Genomic DNA, 21,793 nt, shown 5'->3' with positions numbered 1-21,793 from the left:
ACAAAGGATTTATTATTTAGAGCACCGTTTCTGACAAAAAAAGCAAACACCAACAGTAGCTATTCCTAACCTTTAGCACTATGGTATGTAAAGTTTATTGTATTTTAATACTATAGGTACATTCTTAGTAGTTTAGGAACTCAGTAACTAACCCCACATCTATAATAGCACCATTCTATACCACATCCCACTCCTTCACAAGATGGCTTCAATGGTCAGTCCCACTCACCATTGTAGTTTCTGCTATTGAACCAAAGCTGTTGATAAATATGTTGCAGGTAACATTTACAGGAGGACCTGCAAGTTGAACAATAAATAGAAAAATTGACAGGTTCTGTTCATGACATATCAAGTATTGTTGTTTTCTTGCCAGTGGCATCATAACACTTACCATTGTGGTTTCTGTGACTGATCCAAAACTGTTGATAAAAATATTGCAAGTAACGTTTACTGGAGGACCTGTGGAATGCAATAAAAATGTTGCAATATACAGTGAAGCAAAAGCACAGATCCATCGACATCTGTACAGACTGGTACAGATGTGGATGAAACTAAGTAGAAAAGTGAGATTTCACAGTCAAAGTCATGTGCATGTCCCTCAAAGAAACAATATCACCACAACTACTTTGATTAGACTGGTTTTGTCAGAAAATATTTTTACTTTTTTCATGTAAGGATTTATGAAAAGTGTTCGATTGACAACATTAGACACAAAAGTTCTTTGTTAAGCGACCAAACCAGAACAACACAGGCAGCAGCATTGTAATCTTCCCACATTGCCCCACATCTCAGCCCAGCGATGAAGAGACCATCTCTGGCGGTTCAGTCATCATGCCTATTCCATTCAGTCCTTGGCCTTTCTGCTGAGACTTCCAACAAGGGCAACTATTAATGTAGATTCCTGTCCATTAAAAACAGGATTCAGACAACCAACCCTTTTCACATCAGACACCAAGATGCCTCTTAAGCATAACAATGTTTGGTCACTACCAATCTTGACTAGGCACAGCTTTTAGTAGACAGCAACACTATTTCCTCTGTCCCCCACTCCAACCTTCCCCATTATTTAGGAATCACTGAAATGTATAAACATGAAGGGAGCCTAAATGATATTTAATTTTTAACTACTACCAGTAGCTCTTTAGCTATGATGTAACAAAGAGGTGGTTTTAAATGAATTCCTAATCAATCAGATTGGACTAAGGCTAGATGATTGAATTCAGGCAGTGGCAGATTTCACGTATACAGTTAATATTACATACTTTTTTTCTATTTTCCCATTACTAATTTTTTAATCTTACAATTTTCCGGATTTTAAAAATTCTGTATTTCACATTTGCATTTTTATGAAAGGCATAGAATATTTGTAAAAGTAAAAAGTAACATTCCTTTGGGGTGTTTAAAAGTGCATTTCAGTGGAGTCCAGCAATCTTAGTTTTATTAACAAAAGCTTTTTGTGCAAATTTCTCTTTTGTCTTGAAACAAATACCAGCCTAAAAGCTACTGCAAATGAAGTGCTGCATTGTTCTCTTTTTCTCAGTAAGAGGTGTAGTTTTTAACAGCATTTCCTTTTCTTCCCTTCTCCCAAGTTTCAGTCTAGTAAACCCAACATTTTGCTCATTTCATATCTTCTCACTCAAGGCATTCATTCCAGCTGTGGAATTTTGGCCAACAATGTCTGTATATCTAAATATTGACAATGCATCCACTCTCCTTTTCTGCACATTCACCTTGCTATCCTGAAATAATTCCAATTTATTAATGAGGCATGAATTTGTTGTTCCTTATTTGCATTTATTTATAAATCCATCATATGATTTATAATAGGTACTTTACAGATAAAAAAGGCATTTGCCAAATAAAAGTATACTCTATGGCCCCAGTCCTGCAACATTCATAATGTGGGATAGGGGGCTGCACCTGCAGAGAGCCCCAGTGAAGTTAGTCTGTTTGCACATTGTAAATGGGGGCCTAGTTAAATAATGTCTAGGGAAAGAATAGGAGATACGTGTAATAAAAAAGCAAAATGACTCCGCGGTCCAGTTTGGCACACATCTTAATTCCCTCTATTTTTTTTCTTTTGAAGATTTTTCTTTTGTTGGTTTTGTTAGTAGTTCACAGAGGGTGTGGGGGATAATCGTTTGTTGGCCTTAAAGGGGAAGTGTGGCTTTAAGGAAAGAGTGTTCACAACACTTTTAATTTAAAAAAGTTTCATACACTTGTATCCCTTCTTGAAGATTATCTCATTGAATAGTGCATTTGGCATTACAGTGGCAAAAACTCTTCAACTGCACTTGAGGTTTCAGAGCCTGTTCCAAACCCATAAGGGTCTGTTCCAAAACCCACAAGCTTTCACCTGATTTGACTAATCAAATCCCTACCTCTAAAAACCAAGCAAAACTGGATGTTAAATCAAGTCCTCTGTTTTGCTATGCATCTAATCCTTTCATTAAGTATTATTACATTATTTTTGGCTACTTTTTAGTCTTCTAGAATAGGATAAACCATGGCTGAGTATGCAACCATACTCCAGAGTTTTGACGTTCTACTGACTGTATTACCTATACATTTTGGATCCATATGAGAGCTAGGTATTATTATGATTATTTAAAATTAAAAAAATCTTCATCCTGGTTTCCGAATGGAGTTAGTCCCAAAAAAGGATAGCTGAAGTGTGAATCCATCAGAAAGAGGGCAACTGCTTGTCTGCCAGATAGCTAGGGTTTCATAGTATTTATGATCCCATCATCTCCCCAGCCTACTGAGCCTACTGCCAGCTAACCAGACTTCCTAGTGTGCATCTTTCTAAAAGAGGCCTGGTGCTTTAAAGTGCAGCACACCTCCTGTAACTAGAGGCTACTTAGTACCTCACAGAATATTTTCCTGAATCGAGCCCTCAGTATCCTAGAGATAATTCTCCAGAGTTGGCTGAGACATGCTTTTTTGACAGTTCCCATATTTATGATATGTAGCTGTGGACTTTCCTCTCTATGAGTAGTGTGTAAGCCTCTCCCTGCCAGCTGCTAGAGGGGGGTCTGTACACTCCATCACACAGGAGTACTGCTGAATTGAATTAAGTGTGCATAGAATTGTCTGCTGAGGCTTTTCCAGTTGTTAACTCTGTTTTTGTCAGTGGCCTTTGATGCACATTCTCTGGTGCGGGTGTCTTATGTTGAATGCCTCATTTACTAGATATGGTCATTTCTAGATTTAGCTTTTCTCCTTGCCCTGGAGAGTTTTTTTCACCTTCATCCAAACTCTGTACTCTCTAGTATTCAGTCTGCACATGGTGACTTTTTTCTTCACGTGAATCAGATTCTCTTTAACTACAATGTCAATGGTGTTGTCATTATATGAGAGGTATAAAACAATTCCCAGGTGTTTGACAATTTTCCTTGGACATTTATTTGGGCAAAGGGGTATATAAGGAAAGAATAATTATTGAAAATCAAAGAATGGGATACAGGCACAACACATGAACTGGGGGGTGGGGGGAGTGGAAAGATGCGTAAGCACAATCAGAGATAGCGAAGGAAAAACACTTCTTTTCACATACACAGAAAATGAATGTGAAAATCCTAACAGGCTGAGTGAAGAATGACAAGCATATTCAGGGCCTACCCTTGAGGTCACAACTCATTGTAAATTCTCTCCTTAGGCCTAGAGTCTCCCTCGAACTATGTGCTCCCACAGGGAAGTAAGAACACCGCTAATCGCCCAGTGTGGGATTCCCACATCTTGGGTCTGGGCATACAGGAATAAGAGAGTGCTAAGCACCCATTATTACCCCCACCTGGAGCAGGTGGGCAGGGAATGGATGGGGAATGAGCAGAGCCTTGACTCCAGTCACCAATATGCCAGTAAGCACAGCTGAGCTGTCCTGGGAACTCTGCAGTTTGCAGGTGATAGAGGACAGCAGCAAATTACTTCCTCCGCCTCCCAAAGCAAGGGAGAAGTAAGGAGGTAACTGTGCTGCAGAAAGGTGCCAGTTTTGAGGTGCAGGGCCTTCCTGTAGTGATGCAATTTACACACCATTTGCTCAGGGATATACCTAAAGGCATAATCTAGCCCTATACCAGACAAACTCACATTGAAATCAGTGAGTTTGCCTAAGGACCAGGTGAAAAACTGAGAGCCAGATTGTAGCTGGCCTTTATGGAGGTGCACAGGAGAAGAGTGGGGAAATCAAGGAGCCTTCCTCCTACATTGCATGGTCCATGTAAGTTGCAGTGCCTGTGCTCAGAAGAATGCAGGCTCTGCTTACTATCTGCACTCCACAGGGGTCTAATGCTCCCTAGCAGGGGTGAGGAGAAAGTCTGGCCATAGCACCACCTCTTCGCCATACCAGCCTGCAGGAGCAAGACTGTTGAAACTAGAAGAGGAGCCAGGAAAACATATATTGATTTTAGCTGCCATGAGCTTTGGACAAATACAACTTTTTCTTCCATCTAAACAGAGACACCTAGCTAGAATGTTAACTGTGAGGAAAGAGGGAGCAACACATCACTCACAAGAGGCAAGAAGTAGGAGGACCAAATGCATATGTGGTCCCCTGAATGCTTACTTATAAATGTGACATTTCTCACCAAAGAGTAATGTACTTTGTTTACTCTGATGTCTTTTTGGAGTGCATCATGCTGTTTCCCTAAGTATGACAGTGCCTAATAAAAATAGAAATCCCTTTCCTTTAGGGCCTATTTAGAAACATTCTCCATAGTGCAATATATTGTAACCATTAATAGCCTTAAATCTCTTTTGTTCTTCATTGATGACAATTTCAGCCATTAAGCACAAAAAAAGGACAAAGATCTCAGGGACCTCTGAAATGCAGTAATTGCATGGTATTTTACGAGGATCCAATTTGCTGGAACAAACAAATAGACCCAAAATTATTATTCTGCTTGATCAAGCTAAAGCCAATATCATCTTTAAGTGCCTTCTTCTTTACAATAGCTTAGTTAACTGAACATGTTGTGTCTAGTATCATCTGACAACGCACAATTCTAGGTACCTGCTGTAGTACTGAGACTATGGAATTGCATTTTGTGGAACTGACATACGTGTATCAACAATAGAATAAACTAAGGCCTGGTCTACACTAACCCCCAAGTCGAAGTAAGGTACGCAACTTCAGCTACGTGAATAACGTAGCTGAAGTCGACATACCTTACTTCGAACTTAACGCGGTTCAGACGCGGTCCACACGCAGCAGGCAGGCTCCCCCGTCGACTCCGCGGTACTCCTCTCGTTGAGATGGAGTACCGCAGTCGACGGCGAGCACTTCCTGGTTCGATTTATCGCGTCCAGACCAGACGCGATAAATCGAACCAGGAAGTTCGATTTCCAGCCGCCGAACTATCGGCTAAGTATAGACCAGCCCTTATTTTGCCTAGCCCAGGGGTGGGCAAACTACGGCCCGCAGGCCAAATCTGGCCTGTGAGCTGTTTTCAGCCGGCCCGCAAGCTGCACCACACAGCTCAGTCCCGTTCCGGCGCTCTAGCCGGGGCGCTGAGTTGGGGCCGCACCACGTGGCTCCCGGAAGCTGCGGCATGTCCCCGCTCCGGCTCCTACGTGCTCCAGTGGGAGCTGCAGTGGCAGTGTCTGCAGATGGGGCAGCGCACAGAGCCACCTGGCCACGCCTCCGCATAGGAGCCAGAGCAGGGACATGCCGCTGCTTCAGGGGGCTGCCTAAGGTAAGCGCCGCTCAGAGCCTGCACCCCCTGAGCCTTTCCCCATGCCCCAAACCCTTGCCCCAGCCCTGATCCCCCTCCCGCTCTCCAAACCCCTCGATCCCAGCCTGGAGCACACTCCTGCACGCCAAACTCCTCATCCACAGCCCCACCCCAGAGCCCACATCACCTCCCGCACTCCAACCCCAATTTTGTGAGCATTCATGGCCCACCATACCATTTCTATTCCCCGATGTGGCCCTCGGGCCAAAAAGTTTCCCCACCCCTGACCTAGCCTGATTCTTTCATAGGTGCACGGTGGGGGGAAATGTGCAAGGAGCAGAAGGCCAGGCAGAAATGCAGCTCCTGAGCACAGGAAGTGTTCCATCCTCTATTCCCCTGATGGTGCACAGCACCCCAAAGTGGGCACAGAGAGGTGGACATAGGATCTGGGCTCTAACTCTCTCCATGTCCATGGGGCACCAGTTCATGGGGCAGGGCCTACAGGAAGCATGCTGGGTGCAAAGCTGTGATACATGAGTAGGGCCCTACCAAACTCACGGCCATGAAAAACGCCTCACAGACCATGTGTCATAACTATAAAGGGAAGGGTAACAACCCTTCTGTATACAATACTATAAAATCCCTCCTGGCCAGAGACACCAAAATCCTTTTACCTGTAAAGGGTTAAGAAGCTCAGGTAACCTGGCTGACACCTGACCCAAAGGCCTAATAAGGGAACAAGGTACTTTCAAATATTCGGGCTGGGAGGAGGCTTTTGTTTGTGCTCTTTGTTTTGGTGTTGTTCATTCTTGGGACTAAGAGGGACCAGACATCAATCCATGTTCTCCAAATGTTTCTGAACAAGTCTCTCATTTTTCAACTTGTAAGTAATAGCCAGGCAAGGGATATTAGTTTATCTTTGTTTTCTCAACTTGTGAATGTTCCTTTTGCTAGAGGGTTTATCCCTGTTTTGCTGTAACTTTGAAACTAAGGCTAGAGGGGGTTCCTCTGGGCTCTTTGAATCTGATTACCCTGTAAAGTTATTTCCCATCCTGATTTTACAGAGATGATTTTTACCTTTTCTTTTTAATAAAATCCTTCTTTTAAGAACCTGACTGATTTTTCTATTGTCCAAAGACCCAGGGGTTTGGCTCTTTGATCACTTTGTAACCAATTGGTTAGGATATTATTCTCAAGCCTCCCCAGAAAAGGGGGTGTAAGGGCTTGGGGGGATATTTTGGGGGAAGAGGAACTCCAAGTGGTCCTTTCCCTGTTTCTTGTTAAATCATTTGGTGGTGGCAGAGTACCAGGTTTTAACCTAAGCTGGTAGAAATAAGCTTAGGGGGCTTTCATGCAGGTCCCCACATCTGTACCCTAGAGTTCCGAGTGGGGAAGGAACCCTGACACCATGAAATCAGATCTCCCCCATGAAATCTAGCTATTGGAGGGAAGAGGGTGGGGCAGGGCTGGGAGTGCCCCAGTCAGGGGCTCCTACTGGGCACCAGGCTCCAGTTGCTAACCCCGGCGGGGCTGAGGAGGGATGGGACTTCCTCTTCCTCTGCATGTCCACTTTTGGGGGGAGATCAGAGCTGCCTCTGGGTACCTCCCCCGGCTGCAGGAAACTCCACGGCTGCACTGCCTTCAGAGTGAGGGGACTTCTGTGCTGCTGTGGAGTTTCCTGCAGCTGGGGGAGGTACCCAGAGGTGGGTCTGATCTCTCCCCAAAAGTGGACATGCAGAGGAAGAGGAAGTACCATCCCGCCCCAGCCCAGCCGGGACTAGCAGCTAGGAGCCCCCAGCTGGGGCACTCCCAACAGCATGCGAGAGATCAGACCCCCTCTGGGAACCTCCCCTGGCTGCAGGAAGCTCTGAAGGCAGCACGGAAGTGAGAGTGGCAATCCCATGATCCCGACCTCGACAACAGCTATGTGACCCCCACGACTCCCTTTTGAAATTGACCAAAATGGACTGTGAATTTGGTAGGACCCTTTACATGAGAGACACCCTATGCCTACATGCCAGGAGTCAGAACACCTCCTACTGCTTTCTCTGTGCCACTGCTGCTCCATGCTGCTCCCAACAAAGGGGTTTATGTAAATTACTCATCTCACCCTTTACTGGCACTGTGTTAATACAGAGCCTGAATCTGTCACCTTTAGTCACTCTGAGCAATGCCTTGCTCTGCAAGAAGTTCTGTTGAAATCAATAAGTGTAGTAGAATCAGGCCCTTCTGACTCTGAGTGTGTTTTATGTGGTGTGTATAAAATGTATCCTTATGCCTGGAAAAAAAATCTGTTTTGACATTATGGTGCGCTGGCAGCTTACTGCTTTATCAGTATGGCCCTTTTTCCATCTTCTGTGATTTTTTAAAGTTTTTGCCAATTCTCTCTGTTTTTTAACTTCACAGCTCAAAGGTAGGGTTGATGTGTTCCTAGTAGGAGTGTTCATCATCTGAGAAATTATGTCAGGTGTTTACCCTACAGAACTGAGGGAAAACAGGGTTGGTAGCTCGAATGGAAGTCTGGCTTATTGTCAGAGCTGAATCCTGGTTCAGCAGTTGATTGTATGTGAATTGTACTTGTTAGGACCCAGGGATGGCAAACTGGTTCAGAAGCTGAATGGTTGGATCAGTGTGCTTTGGGATTGTTTGGGGGAAGGATTTGGCAAATGGAAAGTCGGGCTGCTAGATGCTTTGGGTTGCATGGTGTTGGTTTGAGTGGCTTGGTGTGATACTACTGTTGTTTTATATATTGTCCTTGTACTGAATGCATGCACTTCATCAGCATGTGAGTCCAGTTCCCGCTAAACTCAATGGGGGACTTTCCAGTGACTTCACCTGGAGCTGGATCACACCCACTGTGATCATTACAGCCAATCAGATAAGCAGGGTAAATGTAAGATAAAATATTCATGACTTCCTCGGCACGTTTGCCTTTTTTCCCCATGACAATCCATAAATTTTGACATGCTGCACCACAATTTAGGTATGTCCTTATTTATCTGAGAGGCATTTCGATTTTACTTACATTGCAATTTGTAGATCTTGTACCTAATATCCTTCGCCTGTGCAGATGAACAATAAAAAATTGCACACACACACACACACACACACAAAATCAATCAATCAATCTAAATAAACATAATGGGCAACAGTAACAGAACTCTTTTCCTCACACAGAGGATTAACATGCGTCCTGCCTTTGACTGACCTCAGGAAGAAACCCGAGCAAATATACATCTTTGCAACATATACCCTCAATGTCAATAGACTCAGACTGTCAGACCAAAGAGATGCAAGTTCCAGAGTTAAAGGTTCTTCACCAAGAATGTCCTGTCCTCCCACCAAAGACAGAGGCATGACAGATCAAGGTGATTACAGAATGAGTCACAAAAAGGAAGCATTTCCTCTCAAGTAGCTACTACCAGAGCTATCTGCATATTGACATACACTGAGGTCAAACACTACACATTCAGCAATACAGTTTTGAAGTGTTGCATAGGGTTTTGGCTGAGTATCTCCTGTTGAATTTAATGAGAGTCATGTAGGTAAAATCCCAGCAAAGTTTTGAGGAAAGAAAATCTCAGTTAAGTCCAATTTTTATGTGCATTAAAGAGCTCCTGAAAGTTGCTGGATTAACATCCCTGAAGAGTGATGACCTCTGTCCATAGGACAGGAACCAGAGGAGCGGGGTAAGTTTCCTCACACCACACAAGAGCCTCAGCTCTGCACTAGAGGGACCACCTCTTGGAATTATAGGAGAGTACATTCACCATGCCTATTCATTTCTGTCCCTTTCTGATGAGATTCCCAGTAGAAATGCATGTAGGAGCCAATTATGGGGTTACTGTACTGAGATCATTTCACTTAGGGCTTGTCTACACAGAAAGTTACTTTGCAGCAAACCAATGTATGAATCTACCGCACAGCAACTTGTCACGCAATAACATCCCCTGCGATCAGTGCTGCGAAAGTCCTGCAGCTCAGCTTAGTATACTAGGCTTTGAAGCAGTAAGTACGCTAAGCTGCTCTCCAGAACTTTCACTGCACTGTAGCAGTGATCACATGGGACGTTACTGTGCAGCAAACAGTAACCTGACATGTAGACAAGCCCTTAGGCTGTCTAACATTGAGTCTTTGCTTAGCAGCTCTGCCCCCAGATCAGTGATCTAGAGGTGAAGGCACTATATGCAATTGCCAATCTCCTGAACTATCCAGTCTCCTTATTTTCATAATATACAGTTACACGCATAAATCTCTGTGCATGAAAATAGACTATGGGTAAAAATTTTAAAAGCACCTAGCTGTTTTAGGAGCCTAAGGCCTGATCCACACTACCCCCCCCCACTTCGGACTAAGGTACGCAAATTCAGCTACGTTAATAACGTAGCTGAATTCGAAGTACCTTAGTCCGAACTTACCGCGGGTCCAGACGCGGCAGGAAGCCTCCCCCATCGATGCCGCGTACTCCTCTCGGTGAGCTGGAGTACCGGCGTCGACGGCAAGCACTTCCGGGATCGATCCCAGAACATCGATTGCATGCCGTCGGACCCGGAGGTAAGTGTAGACGTACCCTAGGTCCCATTGACTTGCAATAGGAGTTAGATTCTTAGATGCCTAACTCACTTTTGAAAACTTTGTCTTACACCTTTAATTCTTCTTATATATTTCAACCCAAAAATACCTTGTGAGTCCTCTTCTTTCATGCCCTTCCATTCCAATTTAATTGACTCACTCCACTGCAAGCCATTTAGCTCTGCAAATCCATCTTCATTACTCCATTGTAACAGAGCAATTGCTACCACTTATTTCTTCCTCTTGGGAATTTGAATTGATTGTCTTTATTATTGATTGGTGTGTGAAGACCCAGGAGTATTCTTCTTGTCTGGTCTCTAGAGAGTACTCATTGGAACCAGAGAATGGGAAGGTAGCAGCTTTTCAGGCATGAGAGCTGACAGCTCCAGGACTATCAGTGTGAGCAGCTTGCAAAGGCAGTTGTTTCCCAATAGTCTGTGAAAACAGCCAGTTGCTTTGCATTAATGGCTCTGTGCTGTTGATCAACATGTAAAGTGCATAATCTGTGCCAAGGCATGAGTGTGAGCCTCAGCACCCTACACACTACTGCAATGCTATTTGTACACAATATGCCTTGTAAGGGATCGTTTGAAATAACACACTGGTCAATAATATCCTTGGGAAATGTATATGACAATGCTGGGGGTGGTTTTATGGATACTCATGGATATTATCCTTTAAAGTCTGGGACTAAAAGGTGTTTAAACCAGGCATGTCAGGAGTTGATAAACAGGTTTTCTCCAGACAAAGGAAAGAGTCCAACACCTCAAACCAGGTGTGGCCAAATTCAATGGACTATTCATTTGTATCAAGAGTTGCAGGAAGAGAACATTTATATTGTAAAATTACATCAGGAAGCATGAGCTGGAGCCGGTTCGCACCGGTTCGCAAGAACCGGTTGCTAAAATTAGACACCGGTGGAGAACCGGCTGTTAAAGGGCCGGGCGGGTGGGCAAACAACTCAGGTCCCCCACCTGAGCTCCCAGGAGTCCCAGCTGGGACCTCCCGTGGCCGCTCCCCCTCGCACCCAGAGCTGCAGCGTGCCAAGCCGCCGGTGCAGCTCAGCTCCTCAGACCTGCCGCTTTGAGCAGCTGCCGGCAAGGTAAGGGGGGGGCTGCGAGCTCCAGGGCCGCCCGGGGGGGGGCAAGTGGGGCAATTTGCCCCTGGCCCCACAGGGGGCCCCACGAGAATCTGAGGCTCTCCCCCGGCTCAGAGCCGCGTGGTAAGGCCGGGGCGGGGCTACGAGCTGCGGCCGACAGGTGGGAGCTCAGGCCCCGCTGGAGCCATGCTGCTGCAGCACTATCCAGGGCCGCTCCTGGACTCCATGCGCTGAGGCTCTGGCAGAGCGGGGAGGCGGGGGTAAGTGGCATTGTAAGAGGCCAGGATGGATAAGGGGCAGGGAGTCTTGGGGCCGGGGGGCGTTGGAGGAGGCAGAGGCTCTGGGGGGTGGTGGTCAGAGGGCAGGGAACGGGGGGGTTGGGTAGGCGTGGGAGTTCCGGGGGTCTGTCGGGGTGGTGGTGGATGGGGTCGGGGCAGTCAGGGGACAGGGAGCAGGGCGAGTTGGGTAGGGGGTGGGGTCCTGGGGGGCAGTTAGGGTGGGAGTCGTCGGGGACAAGGAGTGGGGGGGGTTTATGGGTTGCAGGTTCTGAGGGGGGCAGTCGGAGGCAGGACATGGGTGGGATTTGGATGGGGGGGATAGGCTGTTTTGGGAGGCAGGTGGGGCTTGTACTCACCGGGTGGTTCCCTACTGGGTCTTCAGCGGCACTTTGGCGGTGGGTCCTTCACTCGCTCCAGCATTGAAGGACCCGCTGCTGCCGTGCCGCCGAAGACCCGGTGGGGAACTGGTTCCTAAGATTTTGGCAGCTCATCACTGAAAAGCATCACATGGGAGCACCCCAGGGACACCTTAATCAAGATGAGGTCGGCCCCTGAGAGGAGGCAGGAGACTGAACCCCAGGGGATCAATTTAAACCTCAAAACATGGGCAGACTTTGAGATATAAGGACACACTGAAAGACTAAGTTATCCTTCACCTGAGGAGACAAGGAAAACCAGCACCTTGGACTCTTTGAGGACTCTAAGAGTTAGCAGCTATTTCTGGGAAAGGAAGAGTAGTGAGGAAACTACCTTGAACAAAGACTGTAGCTTGTTGAGTTAGGTCTGTCACATTAAAAAGCGTATCTTCACTTTTACTTGTTTGTGACCATTTCTAGCTTTATTCCTTCTACTTGTTATCACTTAACCTATGACCATCTGTTAATAAATGTGTTTTATTTTTACTATAAACCACCTCAGCGCTGTGTTTGAAGGAGAGGATGTGCTTCCACTCGATAAGTTAATAAGCTTTAATTTACTGACTCTATAAAAGAGCAGCAAACTTAATATTGTCTCTGAATGTACAGAGATAAGTGCTGTGCAGTGCAAAGAGACATCTCTGAGGAGCTCGGGGGCTGGAATTCACACTGATTATTACCGCTAGACAAGGTTAAGACTGGTAGAGTCTCAAGAAGTTTGCCAGTAAGAAAAACAGACTGGTGTGTCAGGGAGCTGACACAGTCTAATCTCCAGCAAAATTCACTCTTGCTGAGGCAGATGGGTAACACAGTAGCTCACAGTTTTGGGTGTCCCCAGAAGCATGCTACAATGAGAAATTCCTTAATATGGTCAAATAAAAAATCATGAAATTTGCATTCCAGCATGGGATCAGCCAAACGCCTCCCATGCACCATTATTTTTAATATTTTTTTATGAATGCTCATCCAAACTACCACATAGTAGAACCAGGTGATAAACAAAAGATGCATTGTGAAATAAAGGTAGGTGTTTGTGTGTGTGGATTAATGTGAAAAAAGATTCATATTGAAATTCTCACCAATCCAGTCTACAATTCAATTTTCAGTCATAATACACTGCTCCATTGTTCTGTTCTGTGTACTCCCCCACTTAATGTAGAATCATAGAGATGTAGGACTGGAAGGGACCTTGAGAAGTCATCTGGACTGAGGCAGGACCAAGTAAACCTAGACAATCTCTGACAGGTGTGTGTCCAACCGGTTCTTAAAAACCTTCAATGACAAACGTCACCTGTTGCAAGCAGAGCAAGACAATGTTCTCCTGTGTCTTACATATGACACTCCTGTTAATACACCCCAGAACGAAAATAACCTTTTCCACAACTGCATCATGTTGCTGACTCATATTCAACTTCTGCTCCACTATAACCCCCACATTCTTCTCAGCAATACTACCTCGTAGCCAGTTATTCCCCATTTTGTAGATGCATTTGATTTTTTCCATTCCAAGCAAAATACTTCACACATGCATTTTTATTGAATTTCATCTTGTTGATTTGAGACCAATCTCCAAATTCTCAAGGCCATTTTCAATTCTAATCCATTCCTCCAAAGTGCTTGTAATTCCTCCCAGTTTGGTGTCATCCATACATTTTATAAGTATACTCCAGAAGTATCCAAATCATTAATGAAAATATTGAATAGTACCAGACCCAGGACTGACTCCTGTGACTCCCTCTGGATTCATCCTCCCAGTTTGACAGCAAACCACTGATAACTATTCTTTGAGAATGGTCTTTCAACCAGTTGTGCATCCACCTTATAGGAATTTCATCTAGAAACATTTCCCTAGTTTGCTCATGAGAATATGTTGTGAGATTGTGACAAAAGCTTTACTAAAATAAAAATATATCACTACTGCTTCACTAAGCCAGTAACCCTGTCAAAAAGGAAATTAGGTTGGTTTGGCATGATTTGTTCTTCACAAATCCATGCTGGCTATTCCTGATTATCCTCTAGATGCTTACAAATTGATTGCTTAATAATTTGTTCCAGTATCTTTCCAGACATCTAATATAGACTGACCGCTTTGTAATTTCCCAAGTCTCCTTTGTTCTCCCTTTTTAAAGATAGGTACTCCAGTCCTCTAGGACCTCACCCGTCCTCCACAAGTTCTCAAAAATAATTACTAACAGTTCCGAGATTGCTGCAGCTAGTTCCTTAAGTACCCTAAGATGAATTTCATCAGGACCTGCCGACTTGAATACATCTAATTTATCTAAATATTCTTTAACCAATTCTGTCTCTATTTTGGTTTGCATGTCTTCCTCCTTGTTGTTAATATTAATTGTGTTGAGTATCTGTCACCATTAACCTTTTTAGTAAAAACTGAAGCAAAAGAGGCATTAAACACCTCAGCCTTCTTGATCTCATCTGTTATTGGCTCTCCTTCCCCACTAAGTAGAGGATCTACACTTTCCTTCAGTTTTCCCTTCATCCTAACGTATTTATAGAACAACTTCTTATTGCTTTTTACATCCCCTTTGTGTATGTTATTTTGTGCCTTAGCCTTCCTGATTTTATCCTACATGCTTGTACTATTCTTTTGTCCTACTTCTTCGGAATTTGTCCACATTTCCACTTTTCATAGGATATGTTTTTGCTTTTCAGGTCATTAAAGAGTTCCTGATGGAGCCATTGTGACATTACACTCCATGTTCTTTATGGAAATATACTTATGATATGGATATGGCATAACTGAGATATACTTTATGCAAAATGGCTCATGTGAGGTATCATTGAAAAGGTTATGATCTACTGAATGTGTTTATCCAATTTGTATGCCTGTATCATTTTTGTATCTGAAGCTAGGAATATTGACCATGTATCTGTATTTCAAATGTGCTACTTTGGGTGACCCCCACAACTAGCCCTTCAGGTTCAACAATGGAAAAGTCAGACAGGGCTGATGGACCATCAGTAAAGACAATGGACTGTAAAAGAGCTTAGTCTTCCTGTGGATGCTCCAAGCAGCCTGCAAGTAATGACTGCTATGACCTTGCAAAGATATGTGACTGGGTCACCTGGTACTGGACGCCCCCCCCCCCCCTTGGAATGCCTGTGTGTTTCCACTGGAAGACAAAGGGTTCCTGCCATACACAAGAGCTATATAAGGCAGGGGAGTGACATCATCGAGGTTCTCCTCTGCCTCCCCTCCCAAACAGACACCGGGAAACACCTGGAAACAAGAACTGAAGTTGGGGGAGAAGAGTTGAGCCCAGCCTGGAAGGGTGTCTAGCCTGTGAGGAATAATACCTGAAGTTTCAAGCTGCAGGGCAGTGCAACTGGCTTCCAAGAATCTCTGTAATCTGCCTGAGACAACATTTAGGGTGAGAAATTACTATTTGTAGCCAATTTCTTTAGTGAACCAAGCTTAGTTTGTTAGCTTTGTTTTTTTGTTTGTTTGTTTTTTTGTTGTTTTTTTGCTTAGTAATCTGCTTTGTTCTGTTTTCTAGCCCTTAAAATCTGCCTTTTATAGTGAATAAATTTATTTTGTTTTATTAAACCCAGTTTGTGCCATTTCTAACAGGGGGGTGGGGCAAGAAGGTGTGCACATCTCTCTTCACATTGAGGAAGAGGGCGAATTTTTATGAGCTTGCACTGTGCAGATTATTCTATACAGCACAAGACACTATACCTTTGGCTCTGCACTCCAAGGGAGATGGGCACCTGAGTGCTGGGGCAAGTCCCTTAAGCTGAGTCTTCCCACAGCTGATCTCAGTGTTTGTGTCTTTCTGCAGCTGGGTGTGGCCCTGCCTGTGTGTGCTAGAGGATGTTTAAGAGCCTGGCTCAGCAAGACAGCGTAAAGGGGGTCCAGGCTGGCAGAGCAGGCAGACTCAGCGGTATCTCAGTACATCAGGTGGCACCTTAAGGGGGACAACCTATCACAGCCCTATTCCTATTTTTCTTTCACATTGGAATAGTTGGCAGTTGTGCCTTTAATATTTTCCCTTGAGAAACTGCCAGCTCTCCCAAACTCCTTTATTCCTTATATTTTCTTCCCATTGGCCTTTACCTACCAATTCTCTGAGTTTGTTAAAGTCTGCTTTTTGAAGTCTGATGTTCTTATTCTGCTGCTCCTCCTTTCTTTCATTAGAATAATGAAATCTATTCTTTCATGATCACTTTCACCCATATACATTTTCACAAACCATATGATGTCTTATTTCTGAATTCCTTAGTTTCACACCCAAATCCTCCCACTCCTTCCCTTCTCTAAGGCCTGATCCTTTACCAAAGAAGTGAATTGGAGCTTTGGAGTTCAGTGAATACAGGATCAAGACCTGTATTGATCAATAATTCCACTATTCTCCCTATTACCCATGTGCCAAACTCAGAAACAGTTTTGACTCTTTTTCTTTCTGCTTGGGTCCTGTTCCTTCACATTGTTTCCAAAGTCTACCATTAGAACAGTTCTCTACATTTTGAACACCTCCGTTACTGCAACCTCCTTCTCTTTAACCTCCTTGTATTGCCACTAGTTCCCTTTGCAATCCATGCAGAATGCTGCTCTGAAAATAAATTTCCCCTTCCTTCTCAGCTCATATCACTCCCTATATGAATGCCTTCATTAGCTACCTATTAACTTATGTATTATTCTCAAGCTACTGGCCTCACTTCTATGACCCTGTATAACTCTGCTCTCATTTCATCCTACTCTCTCTAAATTGTTCCGAAACTCTACCACTGCCTTCTACATTAGTGCTCACTTGTATCCTTCTCCACTCACCTTTATACTTTCCTTCTCTGCTACCTCTTATGTATGCAACAGTTTCCCATTCCCTATGCACCAAACAACCACTCTCTCTTCACTCAGATTCCTTCTTAAAACACACTTCAGTGATTCATTTCACCAATAAACTGTCATTGTCACCAATTCTTCCTGTATATTAAGTGAAAAGAAATGGCACCATCTTATAAACTGGGCTAACTGGTGCATTTTATATCTGTGCTAGATTACCTGCTTTACTGAAATTATGTCTTCTGGGAGAGGGTGCTCATTAGAGGCTACAAGGAACTTCAGTGAGGCTTCACATGGGCACAGAGGTTCTAGATTTTCTGCATTTTGAACATTCTAGATTATACAACCCTTATTCATGTTGAATAGCATTTTACTGTACAAGTAGCCCCATGAAGCAATGGAGCTTCATGCAGAACAAGCTAATTAATGTAAGAGTGGCAGAAATTAACCTAAATTAATTATATTTGCAGTGATTTATAAAAGAATATTTAGCTTTTCATCTATAGAAAAAATGAATTATCATTCTGCTTTGAACATACAAAATAAGCACACACACTTTAAAAGCGTGGCAAAACTATAGTTCCAAAGGGGTATGTATCATGAAAGGTGCAAAATTCTCCTTCACAGCTATTTCTATGTGGCTATAGCTTGCCCATTCAATCTGATCAAACTTTTAAAAAGGTTTGTTTTGAGACAGGAAGTTAACATTTGAGCACAGGGTAAATATGCTGAGGGGTTTTTCCCCAGAAAAACACCTCAGACTAGCCTGATCTTATAAGCTACTGTCATTTGGAAATGAAAATTGCAGCTCAATTCCCATGATATGAAGTCCCTGCGAGCCATGGACCCTCCACATTTTCAGTTTGTTATGAGCATGTGTGCATTTATGTGCGAACAGGAGCAGCAAATCAGGGCAGTTTTGCAAGGGAGTTCTCCAGGCGAAGGAGGAGACTACATGACCCTGGGGGTGAGTTTGTTGTCTGTTAGTTTGTTGTTGTGTACTTGTTTGATTGCCCTGTGCCTGCTTCATTGAAGTTTGTCATATGCTCTGTTTGGGGGGGGGGGGGGAGAGGGAAGCTGTGTGCTGAGCCTTGCGACCTCCTAGGCAAGGCTGAGAGCTTCCTAGGGAGGCTCTAGCCTGCCATCCTTTGATTCCCTAATCCCTTTTTGATCCCTTGACAAGGGGTCAGGGCTAACTCAGGGAGAACAAGGGTATAAAATGCTAGCTCCTAAGTGACTAGAGGAGCTAGCAAATAGGAGCAGCAAACAGGAGAGTTTTGTGAGAGAGTTCAGAGATGGAGCATGAGAGCCAGATACACTTAATAAACATTCTCTAAACTTAAGCCAATAGTCCCCCCCAAAAAACAAACAAAGACACACACAGAGAACAAATAAACAACCAAACAACCCTGCAAGAGTAAAAATAATGCAGGCAGATGTCCTGCAGCAGAGTGGTGGCTATCCAGTTTATTGTACTGAATGCAGTATGTAAGATCACCTGCCTTGTGGGCAGTTGGCATGTGTGTGCATTCAGTGCAAGCAGCTCATGGCCCTCAGAGACCGAATATGGGCTCTTGAGACCAGAGTGGCTGAACTTGAGGAGCTAAGGGAGACAGAGAGGTACACAGATGAGACTTTCCAGGACCCAGTAGAACGGTCCAATCCCTGGTCTCACAGCCTCTGTGCTGTTGAGAAGGATGAAAGTCTCAGGGAAGGAGAACATCCAACTGGAGTGGAGGGAAACAGTCGCATAGTTGGGACCTTCCTTCCATATGATGTCATGGTATCCTAAGGATACCTCTCGGGGGGAGGGGACCCCTGTTGTTAGGAGGAGACAGGGAATAGTAATCAGTGATTCAATTATTAGAAATAAAGATAGTTGGGTTTGTGATGACAGGAAGAACTGCATGGTGAATTGCCTGCCCGGTGCAAAGGTTGTGGAATTCTTGAGACATCTAGACAGACTTATATGCCATGCTGGGGAAGAGCTAGTGGTTGTGATACATATAGGTACCAATGACATAGGGATAGGTAGGAAAGAGGTCCTGGAAGCCAAATTTGGATTGCTAGATAAGAGATTGAAGTCCAGGACCTCCATGGTAGCATTCTCTGAAATGTTTTCAGTTCCACGTGCAGGACTAGGTAGACAGGCAGAACTGCAGGGTCTTAATGCATGGATGAGATAATGGTGTTCAGAGGAGGAATTTAGGTCTATTAGGAACTGGGGAACTTTTGGGGAAAGGGGGAGCCTATACAGAAAGGATGGGCTCCACCTAAACCAGAACAGAACCAGATTGCTGGCATGTAAAATTAAAAAGGTTGTAGAGGAGTTTTTAAACTAAGGACTAGGGGAAAGCTGACAGGTGTGGAGGAGCACACAGTTCAGATAGACACATCCCTCAGGGAAGGATTCATGAAAGGCGATACTCTATATCCTAGTAAAGAGGAGAGGGCAGACATTGATTAAACACAGGTAGAAACCAAAGTCAAACGAGAAAGAGTCCCATTCAGTTACATCACATAAAGACAGACAACTAAATACTGACAAATGTTATAACTGCTTGTATACAAATATGAGAAGGCAGCTTTGGCTCCAAGAAGAGACAAGGAAGTTTCCAGAAGCTGGAGAGCCAGAGACCCCAGGGAGGGGTGGGCTTGAAGCCAGGGACAAGGTCTTGACTTAAGACTGCCTTCTGCTTGTTTGTCAACCTTTGTTATAAAAGAGTAAACCTCCTTAACTGAGATTGGGTGTGGCAGCCCATGCTTCTAGCTGGGGAGCAGCAGCAGACCCTGGTGATGGAGATTTCAATTATCCCCATATTGACTGGGTACATGTCACCTCGGGATGGGATGCAGAGATAGTTTCTAGATACCATAAATGACTCCTTCTTGGAGCAGCTAGTCCTGGAACCAACAAGGGGAGAGGAAATTCTTGATTTAGTCCTAAGTAGAGCACAGGATCTGGTTCAAAAGGAGAATATAGCTGAACCACTTGGCAATAGCAACCATAATATAATTAAATTTAACACCCCTGTAGGGAGGAAAATACCAAAGAAACCCACACAGTAGGATTTAACTTAGAAAAGGGGAACTACACAAAACCAAGGAGGCTAGTTAAATGGAAATTAAAAGGAACAGTCACAAGAGTGAAATGCCTGAAAACTGCATGAAAACTTTTAAAAAACAGAATAATAGAGGCTCATATTATATGTATATCCCAAATAAAAAAACAGTAAGAGGACCCCCAAAAATGCCACCATGCCTAACAGAGTAAAAGAGGCAGTTAAAGACAAAAAGACATCTTTTAAAAACTGGAAGTCAAATCCTACTGAGGAAAATAGAAAGGAACATAAACTCTGGCAACTTTAGTGTAAAAGTGTAATTAGAAAGGCTGAAAAAGAATTTGAAGAGCAACTAACAAAAGACACAAACTAACAGCAACTTTTAAAAGTATATCAGAAGCAGGAAACCTGCAAAACTATCAGTGGGGCCACTGAATGATCAAGATGCTAAAGGAGCACTCAAGGAAAATAAGACCATTGTGGAGAAGCTAAATGAATTCCTTGCATCAGATTTCACTGAAGAGGATGTGAGGGAGATTCCCACACCTGAGCTTTTCTTTTTCGATGACAAATTTCAGGAACTGTCCCAGACTGAGGTGTCAGTAGATGAGCTCTTCGAACAAACTGATAAATTAAATAGTAATAAGTCACCAGGACCAGATGGTATTCACCCAAGTGGTCTGAAGGAACTCAAATATGAAATTACAGAACTATTAACTGTGGTATGTAACCTATCACTTAAATCAGCCTCTGTACAGATGTACAGGATGACTGGTGAATAACTAATATGACACTGATTTTTAAAAAAGGATCCTGGCTTTTACAGGCCAACAAGCCTATCTTCAGTACCAGGCAAATTGATTGAAACTATAGTAAAGAACAGAATTATCAGACACATAGATGAACACAATATGTAGGCAAAGAGTCAACATGCCGTTTGTATAGGGAAATCATGCCTCACCAATCTATTAGAATTCTTTGAGGGCATCAACAAACATGACAACAAGGGTGATCCAGTGGATATATTGTACTTGAACTTTCAGAAAGACTTTGACAAGATCTTTCATCAAATCTCTTAAGCAAAGTAGGCAATCACGGGATAAGAGGGAAGGCCCTCTCATAAATCAGTAACTGGTTAAAAGATAGGAATCAAAGGGTAGAAATAAATGGTCTGTTTTCAGATAAGAGAGAAGTAAATAGCAGAGTCCCCCAAGAATCTGTATTGGGATCAGTGCTGTTCAACATATTCATAAATGATTTGAGAAAAGACATACACAATGAGGTGGCAAAAGTTTGCAGACGATACAAAATTAGTCAAGATAGTTAAGTGCAAAGCTGACTGCGAAGAGTTAACAAAGGAATCTCACATTTTCTCACAAGAAAATGGCAGATGAAATTCAATTTTGATAAATGCAAAGTGATGCACATTGGAAAATGTAATCCCAATGTGGCGGGGCGAGTGCCCCACCCCCAGATGAGAGGGGGCTGGAGTAGGCCAGAGCGCCTGCGCAGGCCGACAGCCAATCAGGAAAGGGCTTACTGAGAGCCAATCAGGGCCGACATTAGAGCCAGCCAATCAGGGCTAGGCTAAACCCTATATAAAGGCTGCACCGGAGAGCAGCAGGCAGTCTGTCCCAGACCTTTGATAGGAGAAAGTCTGTCTCCAGAGCTGGGAGACTAGCACCATGGACAGCACAGTGCTGGCCAGGCTCAGGGAGCAGAAGAGAACTCTAGCCCGTAGCCTGCCAGGCTGCAGGCCCTGAAGGGAAGGGCCTAGCACAGGGGTCGGCAACGTTTGGCACGCAGCTCACCAGGGTAAGCACCCTGGCGGGCCGGGCCAGTTTTATTTACCTGCTGACGCGGCAGGTTCGGCCGATCGCGGCCTCCACTGGC

General features: G+C 44.1%; 1 protein-coding gene across 2 annotated transcripts in view; it reads right to left on the bottom strand.

Moving 5' to 3' along the window:
* LOC112117531 (glycine receptor subunit alpha-2) overlaps positions 1-21,793 on the bottom strand; it is a 156,613-nt gene that overhangs the window by 120,899 nt on the left and 13,921 nt on the right. The window contains exon 3 of one of the 2 annotated variants that reach the window (XM_024215500.1): positions 392-459. In XM_024215500.1, coding sequence (XP_024071268.1) covers positions 392-459 — 68 coding nt within the window. Of the gene's footprint in view, positions 1-229; positions 298-391; positions 460-21,793 lie in introns of both variants that reach the window. The other variant, XM_024215502.1, reaches the window with a different exon arrangement.

This window comes from Terrapene carolina, unplaced genomic scaffold, assembly GCF_002925995.2.
Source record: "Terrapene carolina triunguis isolate 2854851 unplaced genomic scaffold, T_m_triunguis-2.0 Scaffold22, whole genome shotgun sequence".
NCBI classification, from domain to species: Eukaryota; Metazoa; Chordata; order Testudines; family Emydidae; genus Terrapene; species Terrapene triunguis.
This window is presented reverse-complemented; position numbering and strand designations above follow the sequence as displayed.